Here is a 13,503-nt window from a genome sequence, read left to right as displayed (position 1 = left end):
TGTAAATTTCATGTCCATTATCTGTCCTCCTCATTGAGCAAGACAAAGAAGTTGGGACCAATCCTTTGTAGCCACCTTCTCAGTACAAACAACTATTGCAAGATATACCCTTTGTTACATGTTCTGTCCCAGGCTGATACCATGTCTCTTTGACCAGGTGATATATACATATATATTTGGTTCTCTTTCTTTTTAAATAAAGTTTTTTATTTTCAAAACCCATGCATAATTTTCAACTTGCAAAGCCTTGTGTTTCAAATTTTTTTCTCTATCCCTTCTCCCCACCCCCCCACATGACAAGTAATCCAATTTATGTAGAACAATATATGTAAACATGTACAGTTTTTCTATACATATTTCTACAATTATCATGCGGCACAAGCACAATCAAAGCTCAAAAAGGAAAAAATGAGAAAGAAAACACAATGCTAGCAAATAATAACAATCACAACAAACAGAAAGTGAAAATATTATATTGTGGTCTACACTCAGTCCCTATAGTCCTCTCTATGAGTGCAGATGGCTCTCTTCATCACAAGAATATTGGAACTGGCTTGAATCACCTCAGTGTTGAAAAGAGCTACATCCATCAGAATTGATAGTCTTTTTGTTGCCGTGTACAAAGTTCTCTTAGTTCTGCTCACTTCACTCAGCATCAGTTCCTGTAAGTCTCTCCAGGCCTCTCTGAAATCATCCTGCTGATCATTTCTTGTAGAACAATAACATTCCATAATGTCTATATTCCATAACTTATTTAGCCATTCTCCAACTGATGGGCATCCACTGAGTTTCCAGTTCCAGGTGACATTTTTAAAAAGAGGTTATTTAATGGCCTAAGTTTCTTTGGCAAGTTGCTTCAAATAGGAATCCATAGTACACTATCAGATTCTAGAGAGAGTTTTAGAAAAGAAAAACTAGGAGTTCAGCTAGTGTTCCCCCTTGGCTACCCCCCAAAGACCAACAATGGACATCTGCAGTGCCAGTCGAGGACCTTAAGACTGTTTACATTTCTATACTGCACAATTGAAGCCTAGGTCAAATTTCTTTTCATGATGGAGTTTGGGGTGGTAGTGGTGAAATAAGGCAATATACTGAACTGAGTATGTCCTGATTAGAGAATTTACTGAAAACATTGAAGAGTTAGCCAGGTGGCTCAGTAGAAAGAGCTCTGGCCTTGGAATCAGGAAACCCTCAATTCAAAATTGGCCTCAGATGCTTACCAGCTGTGTGACTGTAGATGTCAGTTAACCTCTCCTCAATTGTAAAATGGGGGTAATAATGGCCCTACTTCTTAGAATTTTATAAGAATTAATAATTATGAAGTGCTTAGTACAATATCTACCATACAGTAGGCACTTAATAAATGCTTGTTTTCTTCATCCATGACCAGTTTCTCCATGATGGAAAGAAAAAGGGTGTAGTAGAGAAATATTGAAATTGAGTAATAAAGAATCTGGAAACTCCATGACTTACAGTGAGCTTATCAGTGTGTTTTATCACCTTTATGAGCCTACAGGAACTATGTACAGTGAAAGACTTGAGGAGGAGGAGGAGGAGGAGCAGGAGGAGGAGGAGCAGGAGGAGGAGGAGGAGGAGGAGGAGGAGGAGGAGGAGGAGGAGGAGGAGGAGGAGGAGGAGGAGGGAATTTCCCTTATCAATAGAAAAGCCATTGCTTTAGAACTTTGATTTTGTTTATTTTCATATAGTGACTCAGATCCACATGAGTCCCTGGAAAGCTTCCCTGAAGTAGTCGGTATCTCTTATAGTCATTAATCTCTGAAAAGACAGAGAGGGGAATTGTTGTAGCTTGAGTAGGAATATTGGGAACCCGGAAGTTCCTGAGGTGACAGAAAGGGAGAGGTGTCCAAACATGTGCATATATTTTATTCTAGAAAGGGTCTCAGAAGTTCTAATTTTACATAGTAGCAAAATAGTATTGACCAGGAAGGCCAGAATCAGGAACTCAATAAGACCAGCAGAAAGTGACAAACCAGAGTGTCATAGAATATTAGAACTGGAAGGTTATCTAGAACAGGGCTTCTTCAACTTTTTCCACTTGTGAACCCTTTTCACCTGAAAATTTTTTATTTGATTCCTGGTATTATAGATATATAAATTAGATATACATACCAAACATCTACTAATAACAAAACATAATTTTGCAACTCCCACATTCAGTTATGAGATCCTACATGGGACCACAGACCACAGTTTAAGATTCTGGGAAGTCCAATCCCCTCTCTTTTTGAATGAAGAAACTAAAGTAGGAAGGGGTTAAGTGATTTTCCAAGGTCACATAGGTAGCAGAGTTTACAGATAATTTGACAATATTGATCCTTGCATAACCTTGTATTTCAGATTTTCTCCTCTTTTTCCCCATTCTCCCCCTCAGATGGCAAGCAATCCAATATATGTTAAACATGTTAAAATATATGTTAAATTCAGTATGTGTAAACATATTTATACAATTCTTACTGCAAAAGAAAAATCAGATCAAAAAAAGAAAGTAAATGAGTAAGAAAACAAAATGCAAGCGAACAACATCAAAAAGAGTGAGAATGCTATGTTGTGATCCACATTCATTTCCCACAATTCTCTCTCTGGGTGCAGATGGCTCTCTTCATCACAAGGTCATTGGAACTGGCCTGAATCATCTCATCGCTGAAAGGGTCTGTAGGGATCTTTTTTCTGGAGAAGACAAAGAAGCACAGAACCTGAGAGATGGAAGAGGGCTTGAAGCTATCTGGCCTGGATTTGAACAAGAATCCCTTCTAGAATAACACTATACAACCACCATCCAACCTTTTCTTGAAAACTATAAGTAAGGAGGAACATGCTAATTACCATCTTTGGAGACCTGTCATTGTGCTGCTTAGTGATTAGTGTCTATCCATAGCTCGAAGCTGTGACTGGTAAGGCCCTTCCCCAAAATGGAACTTCTGAGAGGGATTCACCAATGGGAGAAAGCAGGTGAAATAAATCACTTAATTCTTCTGGGCCTCTCTTCTTCTTGTCATAAAACCCCTGGGTCTATTGTTCTTCCCCATTTATGAAGAGAGGAAATTTATGTGAGATTAAGATGTTGATTTGGATTCCAAAATTTCCTTTTAGTTAGGTCCTATATATCAAACTCTGACTTTGTAGTTCTCCCTAGGACTTACAGGAACTACTTTACCCCATTGGTGTGAGTTTGCTCTTGACTTGACCCCTTGATGCCTTCTGGGCCCTATGGTCACCCACAACAGAGCACTGACTGATGTCTAAGTCAAAGGCTACAACTTAAATTATTTGGCATAAGCAGTGAAAAGTGTCAGGGCACTGGGAGGTCAAAGAACGAAGCCTAGATCAAATCAGGACAATTTAAGAAACATTTATTAAGCAACAACTCAAATGCCTTCTATACAGAGTTGGAAAAACAAAATAGTTGCTGCCCTCGATCTATTAGTCTATTAGAGAAATAAATTATGTGTATGTAAACAAATACAAGACAGGGCAATTCACCAAAAAGTATTGATTAAGTCCATATTATGTGGCAGACCCTAGGCTGGTCTCAATGGGATCCAGTGAAAAGTCACTGCCTTCCAAGAATTGTAGAACAGGAGGGGAACCTGTACATGTAAAAGTCAAGATAAAATACATAGAAAATAAGTATAGGTTAGGGTTATGATGGAGAATCACTAAAAGATGAAGTGGATCAGAAAGGCTTCATGTAGAAAGTGGTGTTTAAGCTAAACTCTGAAGGAATTGAAGGATTCTGTGGGGCAGGAGTCAGAAGGCAGTGCATTCCAAACATGGGATTCCAGGCAAACTAAACAGGTTAGTTTCGTTGGACAAGCATACAATTTACCACATTGTGTTATAAAACTGAAAGATGGAGTGGAGTCAGATGGGAAATGGTTAAACACATGGGAAAGATCATTCAGAGAAGTTCTGTGACCTTAGGCAAATCATTTCATTTCTGCTTGCCTCACTTTCCTCATTTGTAAAATGGAAATCATTATAGCAACTACCTCCTAGGATTGTTAGGATCAATTGAGAACATAATTGTAAAGCATCTAATGAAGTAGTATTGAGATATCAGAAGTGATAATATGAAGCAAAAATAAGAAATAAGATTTGGGAGAGCATATTTGTAAAAGAATATTATGATAGAGATTTGGTTCGTAACATAAAGAAATTATGTCAGAGACATCTATCATAGGTAACAGAGATTTGCTATTTGTTACGTGAATAGCACATGGGCTCAAACAAATATAACTAGGCAAGGCAGAGTCATCCTGAGTGAGCTATTTGCTTTTGGGGGAAGATGATTTTTAAGATCTCAGGGGAGGATTCAGGGAGTAAGAGCAGGAACCAGGAAAAAGTTGAATCATGGAGGAACCAGGTGGAAACCACCTGGCTGACCAGGTCCCAAAATTGCCTAAGATATGCTAGGGAAGACAGTTTCAGAAAGGATGAGCTCATTAAGAATTTTGGCCTGACATCATTTTATACAAACAGAACAGCCTAGGATAACTGACCTGATTATGATTAATAAAGGAATAGGATGGACTCATTTTAGCAATTCGTGGGAACAAGCTATTTTAAAGTTCACATCACTTAGCATAGTGCCTGACACAATAAGCATTATGTAAATTTTATCTATCTATCTATCTATCCCTCCACCTGCCCATCTGCTTATCCATCTGTCTCTCTGTTCATCCATACCTACCTGCCTATCTATCTGTTTTTCTCTCTGTTTATCTATTTAGCTGTCTATCTATGTTTATTTGTCTATCTGTCCATCCATCTGTTTTTATCTGTTTGTCTATCTGTTCATCCTTCCATCTGTCCATCTATCTATTGATCTAATTGTCTATCTATATACCTGCCTGTCCATTCATCTGATTAAATATCTATCTATTTGCCTGTCTATTCATCCATTTTTCTGTCTGTCTGTGTCTGTCCATCCATCTGTCATCTATCTATTGATCTATCTATATATCTGCCTGTCCATGCATCTGTCTGTCTGTCTATCTAGCTCTCCATTCATCTGTCTGTTTGTCCATCTGTCTGTCTGTCTGTCTATTTATCTGACAATAAAAAATCCTGTCACTTTCTCTCATGGACCTCATCAAAACAATGGACCTTTTCCCTTTTCCCTTGCATATCTTAATCTAATGACAGGTCTGAGATTGTCTAAAGGCATGTAAGATCTCCTCTGACATCATTCAGTTCTCCTGGTTTTTTTTCCCCTTACTTTCCTTTTTCTACATAAATTCTTGGCTGGGTTGCACCTCTCCCTTAAATAGGAGGCCCATAGGGTACCCCAAGTAAAAACCCCAAATAAATGTCTTTACTTGGAGAGGTTTGAGCCGGAATTCTTTCAGAGACAACACAATAATCCTCACCCTGCTATCCCAATATCTTTGGTGCCCCCAACATATCTATCATCTATTATTATTCATTAGAATTAAAAATAATCTGTGTGGTCCCAGGCGGAGCGCCACCTAAATTTTTAAATCCCTTCTTTATAATGGATGGGTTCTAGTTAGGGTTTGTATCCTTTCCCAATGCCATTGGCTTATTTCACCACCATAGACAAGAATAGTGTTGTGTCAGAATGCAACCCCTGCTGACCTGGGGCTGGATATATCTGGGTCTTCAGGATCTGTTCTCTGATTCTAGGCTGCCTCGCAGCCAGTCAGTAAGACAAGGGCAGACTTGAAGATCTGTGCTCCAGTTCTGTGGATCCCTTATTGAGTAAGACAGTTCTCAGCTTGAGTAGGAGAAAAGGAACTAATACATAGATTTTTTTTCTCCCCTAGTATCTCAAAAGTGAAAAAACAAAACAAAACAAAACAAAACAATGCTCCTGGACACAAATCCAGTGTTCATAAAAGATAATGTTTCCTAATATTGTGCCTTTAGAACCTTACCACTGCCATCTGCCTCTGTTTTCCATCCCCATCACTGGCATTAGCTCCATGGCTAGTTCCACCTTTGCCCTTTCTCTCTTTTCCTGCCATTCTTTCCTTTTCTCATCCCCAAACAAGCCACGTTCATAACTGGCATTTCTTCTTATTTAGCATATTTTTTACCGGGCTTCATCCACATTGGAAATTTTATTCTAGGATTAGGATAAACCAGAACCTGAATTAGGTCTGAAGCCTAAATCAAGCTCCCTAAATTTCTAGTATCTCCAAGGTTCCCTTCTGCCCCTGCAGCTCAGAGGGATTCAGTTCCCTCTTCCTTCTTGGTTAAGTTTAGGAGTCTAATGTTCCTGGGTAAAGCCAAGGGGGTAGGATGCCTTGTCTGGGACCAGCATGAGGAAGCCTCTTGGTTGTTTTATCTCTTCTCATTCTAAGGGCATCTTGGGTAAGCCTCATTCACATCCCCATGCACACCTTCCACTTACATCCATTCCCCCTTTATTATCCTCTCCTCGAGAGGGCTGTCTGCCCCCTCTCTCCCCAACAAAGAGACAGTAAGGGAGGCTCCCCCCACACAATTGGCCAAACTTCAGGAGAAGTGTGCCAGTCAGTCTGCACAACCACCCTTCCCCCTCAAATCCATGTCGGCCCTTTCAGGAGCTTTTACTACAGCCCAGTGCTGTGTTGCAGCACCCCCCATCCCCAGCCCTTTCTTCCCAGGAACCCAGCGGTCCTTTCATCATCTTTCCCAGGGGAGTCTCCTCTCCACCCCCTCCAGCTCTAGACTAGCCTGAGCGCAGCCCCAAGCCGCATTAGACCCCTTCTCCTCCTCTGTCCAGCTTGTCCCTTTTCCCAACCTAGCTCCTCCTCCCCATCACCCCAGCCCCACCTCCTTCCCTCCCCTCCAGTTTTCTCTAATTATTCTAAGGGATCACTGCTCCCCTTGGTATAATTGATGAACACCCCCTCCCTTTTCTCCCTCTAGCCTTCCTGCTTCATAGCCTCATAGCTTAGCCTCCCAGCTTCCTTTCCTCTTAAATCCCCAAGCAGACAGAAAGATAGTCTTTACCCAGATTCCTGGCTAGGCTGGGCTAAGCTGAGCTCTGGGCAGACCAGCCCTTTGCTCCTCTTCTCTCTCTGCAGGTGGGATCCAAAGTGAGGTGGAAACTTCTCTCGGACCTTGGGCATTACATCTTTAATCATGTGTTCTGTGGGAAACCCCAGCTGTAACCCTGAGGGTCAGGAGTTGCAGGGACTGGGGCCAAGAGCTTGGGACAACCCGGCTTACAGTGGGCCCCCCTCACCATCCGCAACCCTGAAGATCTGCACCATCTCTGGCCCTCTACCAAGCCAGCCTGGAGAGAAGCCCAAAGGTGGGCCCTTCAAGACGGCACCTCAAGCATCAGGCATGGACTTCTGTCGTCACATGTGTTTCCACATCTGTCGTGGCATCCGAGGTAGCTGATGGAAAGTCCTGTTTAGCAGGGGAGAGAGAGGGACTGGGAACTGAATGGGATGGGTGAGTTCGGGGAGGGGGCCTGTGATCTCAGTGGAAGGAGTGTAAATTTGAGAGGGCCATGAGCTCAGCAAATTGCTGCTGAGAAATTGTACCCAGTCATGCTACAGTGGGGATAACGATAAACTTAAGAGTAGAACTCCTTCATTGGGGAAATGTGCATGAAGGGCTGTGAGTTCAAGAAGTGGACCTTAGCAGAGGGAAGATGAGCTCAGTGTGAGGGTGGGACTGTGGGCCCAGACATCAGAGAATGGAGTGGGAGAACAGTGAAGAGTGAGATTCTACAGGGGAAGCCAGGGCCTCTCAAAGATGGGTTTGGGGCTGATCTAGAGGTGAGGATCTGAAGAGGTTTCCTTCTGCACACTCCTCTACTTAGAGCATTAACCTTCTGGGGGAGGAACGATAGCCTGAGAGACAGGATCAGGTTTAGGAAGGGGACACAGGAGGGATGGATGGGTCAATGCCCATGGGGTTCTGCTGTTCTGCCTCCTGCTCTGTAGGACTTTGGGGTACAACACTAACAGAGAACATGGCGGAAAACAGAGAACTTTATGTCAAGACCACCCTGAGAGAGCTGCTGGTGTATGTGGTGTTTCTAGTGGATATCTGCTTATGTGAGTAAGAACTGAATGTAAAACATCTGCCATGAAGTCTTTTAAAAATGAGGTTCAAATATTCTCTGTTCTACATCATACACATGTAGGTTTAGCCTTGGAACTAGAAGCTTTGTAAAGGAAATGAAAGTCTAGGATTTCAGGAACTGTTAAGAGAAATCTTGCTTAAACATTTACCCAACAGGAAGGTTGGGAGGAGGAAAGGTTGTCAGTACCCAGGATAGTGCCTGGTCCATAGTAGATGCTTAAGAAAACTTGTTGATTGATGATAGATTCTATAAGTCTATAGATTATAGATTTACCTGGGAGGCAGTAGAGTAGTTCAACCCCTCCTCATGTTATAGATGAGGAAACTGAGGCTCAAGGAGAACTTATGAAGGTCACCCAAGCCTTTTCTTTAAGAAATAGAAAATTGATGGGAAAAAGATGTCATGAGGATTTCACCTTGAAGGCATTAACCGTTAACTGTATATGGTATTAGATATTATTCAGCATAATGTACATCTCACTCCTCTCAACCCCATTTACAGATGAGGAAAGTGAGACTTGAGGATAATGACAGTTTTTAAACTCAGCCCTCTTGATACTCAATCCCAGGTTCTTTCCACCATTCTACATCTGAATTGAGGGAAGTTGATTCCAGAGTGATGGCTTCAGAAAAATGTGATTTAGGTCTATGATCTAGGGAATTGGTCAGGAAACCAAGCAACAGAACTTGAAAAGAAATCCGGGTCCTCTCTCCACATCTCTCCATCTATTCCACTTCTGGGTAGATATTCATCATTCCAGATTTAGTTCGTTTCTGTGATATATCAGTGTCTTAAAAAGCTGCTTCTGCTAAATCATTTTTAAAAAGGACAGATGCATACATAAGTCATTGTGCGGGACAGCTGCTTGGTGAGTACATTTGGGTGAGCAGTGAGTCTGGGAACAGCAAGTCTACATCCTTATGAAGAAAAGGGACTTAGGCTCTGGGGCCAGGAAGCTTTGCTGTCTGGGACCTTCTCTTAGGGTTCCTGGACTCATATTCTCATGGAAACTCACACTTTGCTGCTGCTTGTTTCTGGGCTTTTGGGTGCAAAGAATGAAAAGATAAGAGGAAAGCTAGAAGCTTAATGTACAATCTTCTTTTAGCAAATGGTTACTTAATCATCATTAGGAGGGCACTTCTTGTCCCAGCCCTGGGCTGCCAGCCTCTCTCCTAAATTATCATCTTCAGTCCGGCTCTCTTGGCGTTCTAGTTCTAGCAAGCTATAAAGAACAATGTAGTTAGATTCCCAAATGTGGACGTTGTGACCAACACACACACACACACACACACACACACACACACACACACACACACACACACACACTGAATTTGTTCTGTCCAGATAGAACATTGGTCCTGGAGTCAAAAAGACTCATCTTTCTGAGTTCAAATTGGCCCCAGACACTTCCAAGCTGAACAACTCACCCCCATTTGCCTCAGTTTACTCATCTATAAAATGAGCTAGAGAAGGAGCTGGAAAATCACTCCATATCTGCCAAGAAAACCCTAAATGAGATCACGAAGAGTCAGACAAGATTGAAAACAACTGAACAACAACTTATGGTTGGTAGAAATTGTGATTCTTCCAGGACACAATTTTGAAAGAAACCTGAATGATTTGTCAGAGAGACTGAATATAGGAAGGGATTTCATCCAACAAGAAGTTCATGAGAGATGGAATTCCCTCTGATGGAAAGAATTTAGGGGGTAAGGCAGACACTTTGAAATATGAAAAAGAGCTTATTCTAGGGGAAGTTGGAAAAATTCCAGGGAAGATGATCCCCCCCACCCATCATAATCACAGCTAACATTTACGTAGCATTTTAAGATGGGCAAAATGTTGTATGAATATTATCACCTTTTTTTCCTCACAATAACTCTGTGACATAGGTACTGTTATTATCCACATTTTACAGAAGAGGAAACTGAGAAATTAGGTGACTTTGCTAGGGTCAGACAGCTAGTTAGTGTTTGAGGCAGGATTTAAATTCAAGTTCTCCTGATTCCAAGTCCAACACTTGGATCTCTTGTACTGCATTGTTGCCCACTTATCCATGAGAAGTCTGAGCTCTTTGATAGGGAGAAGAAAAAGAACAGGACAAGATGTTCAAGGTACATGAGAGAAATAGAGACAGATAGAAAGAAACAAACAGCTGGAGACAAGGTGGGGGGCTCTTCTCGATCTAGCTTGCTTTGTAGCTGAACCACATTCATTCCCCAGGGATTATCTTGAACATTCTGTGTCTGATATGATTGGGGTGGAAGAGTCACCAGTCTGAAACCAGTCCAACCTAGAACAGAGAGGGCATAATGTGCTCCATGACAGACAGCATGAAATAATGGAAAGCAATCCAGCCTGATGTGCTTGAACCCTGGCTCTGGAACTTGCTGGCTGTGTGACTCTAGGTTAGTCATTTCCAAATAGCTGAGTGATATCATAAGAAGAATGCCCCCCCCTCCCCAGCAGCAGATGCAACCATATGTAGAAATTACAGAGAAGCAAATTTCCATTTAACAAAAACGAGCTTGATAACGATGAGGTATCCTAAACCAGAACAGACCTTTTGCTGGAAGTCTTTAAGCAAAGGCCAGGCAGCCCTGCCTAAGAATCCTCTCGGGAGGAGGAAGGTTTCTCAGTTCCCAACATAAGAAAGTTACCCAAGCCTGTTGTTTAAGAAGTAGAAAATTGATGGGAAAAAGATGTCAGGGAGCTTGGGGTGAGAGTTCCTGCTCAGTTCTAGGTTGCACTGGATGACCTCTGATATTTTGTTTAATCCTCAAATTCTGTGATATCATTGCCAAAAGCATGACATTTTTCAGAACCAACTTTGACCTGGCAGGGCCCAGGTTTTCCTGGACAGATGGAGCATCTCTTACACCCTCCCCACCCCTATCGGTCCCCATACAAACCTAATTTTCTGTTGTTTACATTAGAGTTTCCTTTTGTATTCCTGGAGTGATGGATGGAAGCTTTTGTTGGAGGAGGAATTGTAAAGGCCTTTGTGGGGGAACAATAGTTATTTGTTATCTTTTAGGTGCACCTGGGAAGCTTGGCTTTGTGTTGGAGGCAATAGGGAGGAAGGTTCCGGCCTTGTACAAGACCAGGTCTGGTCACCATGGAGTTGAGAAGATATGGGCGGAGGGAAGGTGCTCTTGGCTTTTGGTGATTTATCCTTAAATGTCAAATAATGGCAAGTCAATGTTCTTTCCTAAGATTTAAAACTGGAAGTGACTTCAGAGATTTATCTTGTCCAACCTCTTAATCTGTTGATATGGAAACAGACCCAGAAGGAGTGAAGTACTTGCCTGACATGACAAATGACAGAACTGGGGTTCCAGTCCCTGGCTGCTTCCTCCAAATCCAGTCATTATCCATCTATTCACCCCTGAACAAATTGTACCAAACTCAGTACTTTGTGTGGAGATGGTTTACTTTTTCATTCATTCATTCACTGCTCAGGAGTTAGCTTTCTCTTTGGGGTCTCAAAGAATCTCACATTAGAAAAAGGAGTAAAAATGAGATTTTAGAATTGGACAAAAATATTCCTTGATCTCATCCTCTTTTGCCCATTGCAGGCCCTCTTTCTCCCTTCACTCATCCTTCAATTCCTGATCTTTCACTTTTGGCAATGTGATTCCTTTAAGATGTAGGACTGGTCACGTCATCATTTCATCGATTGATAGCTCTTCTCCATGATCACCTTACCTCATGTACATTTGTTCAGCTTTTCTGTGGCCTTACGCCTGGTTTTTACTTCTGGTTTTCCTCATTCTTTTCCAGCTATTTAACTGGTTCTGGGTTGAATGGCGTTTTATAGGATTATAGGGTTGAATGGTGTTTTATAGGATTATAGGGCTGAATGGCGTTTTATAGGATTATAAGTCATATATTTATATGACTTTTTAATCTTTAAATTAAATTTAAAAATTTTTTTTACAATGGTCCATTTTCTTTCATTCTCTTACCTCTTTTTCTCCTCAATGAGCAAACAAGGAAAAACAATATTCCTGTTACAAACATTCATAGTCAAGCAAAACAAAAAAATTATTAACTGGCCATATTACACACACACACACACACACACACACACACACACACACACAGAGGAAGTGATGTCTCAGTCCATATCCTGAATCCCTCCTCTTCTTTTTTGGAAGGTGGATGGCATGTTTCATCATGAGTGTTGTATTTCATCATTGTATTGGATTTTGGGATTTCAATGTGGAAGGTCTATTTTGCTTCTCTTGTTGTCCTGCTTCTGAAGGTTTAAGTTAAACTTTATTCTTTTCACATCTGTCTCCTTGTATCTTTTCAGTGATGACACATGGGTAGAAGGAAATGTCCTCTTTCACACGCACACAGTGAACATTGTGCCTTTTCTAGCCAAAGCCATATAAACCAGAATGAATGATATAACTTTGTAAACATCTGTGACCACATGGCTGGGTGACGACACTGTCTCCTCTCTCTCTGAAGGTAGCCAGCATAACCAAAGGAACACCAGTGACAGGAATACCAAAACACTGGTGGTTTATTTTGATCTGGCAACTTATCTTGGTGATACAGCTAGGACTGTATTTCTAATACTAAGAAATTTCTAAATAAAGAAGCTCCCGAAACTTGACTTCAATAGTATTGGGATTCAGTCTGTAAGAACCTTGTACCTGGGGAAGTGTTTTTGTTTTTATTTTTTGCTGAGGCAATTGGGGTTAAGCGACTTGCCCAGGGTCACACAGCTAGGAAGTGTTAAGTGTCTGAGATCAGATTTGAACCTCCTGACTTCAGGGCTGGTGCTCTATATACTATGCCACTTAGCTGCCTGCTGGGAAGTTATTTTTAAAGTTTTTTTTTTTTCTTTTTTTGGCAAGGCAATTGGGATTAAGTGACTTGTCTGGGGACACAAAGCTGTTAAGTGTTAAGTGTCTATGGCTAGATTTGAACTCAGGTCTTCCTGACTCTCTGGTGCTCTATCTACTGTGTTATTTATTTTTGTTTGTTTTTTAAAACTTTCCCCTGGGTTCTGATGTCACTAGGGTTAACATCTGGGAAATTTGTTCTGTCTTACATTTTTCTGGAAGGATTAGGATCTCTGGGCCAGAGATTAATTGGTTTCTGCCTCTTTGGAGGAAGTTGAAAGGAAACAAGGGCTTGTTCATCTCCAGAGTAGGATGCTAGTTGTTGTTAAATTGTTTCTGACTTTGTTTTGTTGTTGTTGTTGTTGTTGTTGTTGTTGTTGTTGTTGTTGTTTGGCAGAGAATCAGGGGTGGTTTGCCATTTCCTTCTCCAGCTCATTTTATAGATGAGGAAACTGAATCAAATAATGTTAAATAACTTGCCCAGTTAAATAACTCACACAGCTAAAGTCTAAGGTCAGATTTGAATTCAGGAAGATAAATCTGTCTGGTTCTAAAGCTAGTGTTCTACCCAGT

The 13,503-nt window shown here is 41.3% G+C and overlaps 1 protein-coding gene across 6 annotated transcripts in view; it reads left to right on the top strand.

The window, feature by feature from the left end:
* The window catches only part of PKD2L1 (polycystin 2 like 1, transient receptor potential cation channel), an 81,318-nt gene that overhangs the window by 45,858 nt on the left and 21,957 nt on the right, over positions 1 to 13,503 (top strand). For 2 of the 6 annotated variants that reach the window (XM_074296306.1, XM_074296310.1), the window contains exons 2-4: positions 2,611 to 2,970; positions 7,056 to 7,369; positions 7,929 to 8,042. The exons of 1 other annotated variant lie outside the window; for it this stretch is intronic. In XM_074296306.1, the coding sequence (XP_074152407.1) occupies positions 7,114 to 7,369; positions 7,929 to 8,042 (370 nt within the window). In that variant the 5' untranslated portion in view covers positions 2,611 to 2,970; positions 7,056 to 7,113. The remainder of the gene's footprint in view (positions 1 to 2,610; positions 2,971 to 7,055; positions 7,370 to 7,928; positions 8,043 to 13,503) is intronic. 3 more of the 6 variants (XM_074296309.1, XM_074296308.1, XM_074296307.1) reach the window with 2 other exon arrangements.

The sequence above is a fragment of the Sminthopsis crassicaudata genome, chromosome 2 (genome assembly GCF_048593235.1).
Source record: "Sminthopsis crassicaudata isolate SCR6 chromosome 2, ASM4859323v1, whole genome shotgun sequence".
NCBI classification, from domain to species: domain Eukaryota; kingdom Metazoa; phylum Chordata; class Mammalia; order Dasyuromorphia; family Dasyuridae; genus Sminthopsis; species Sminthopsis crassicaudata.
This window is presented reverse-complemented; position numbering and strand designations above follow the sequence as displayed.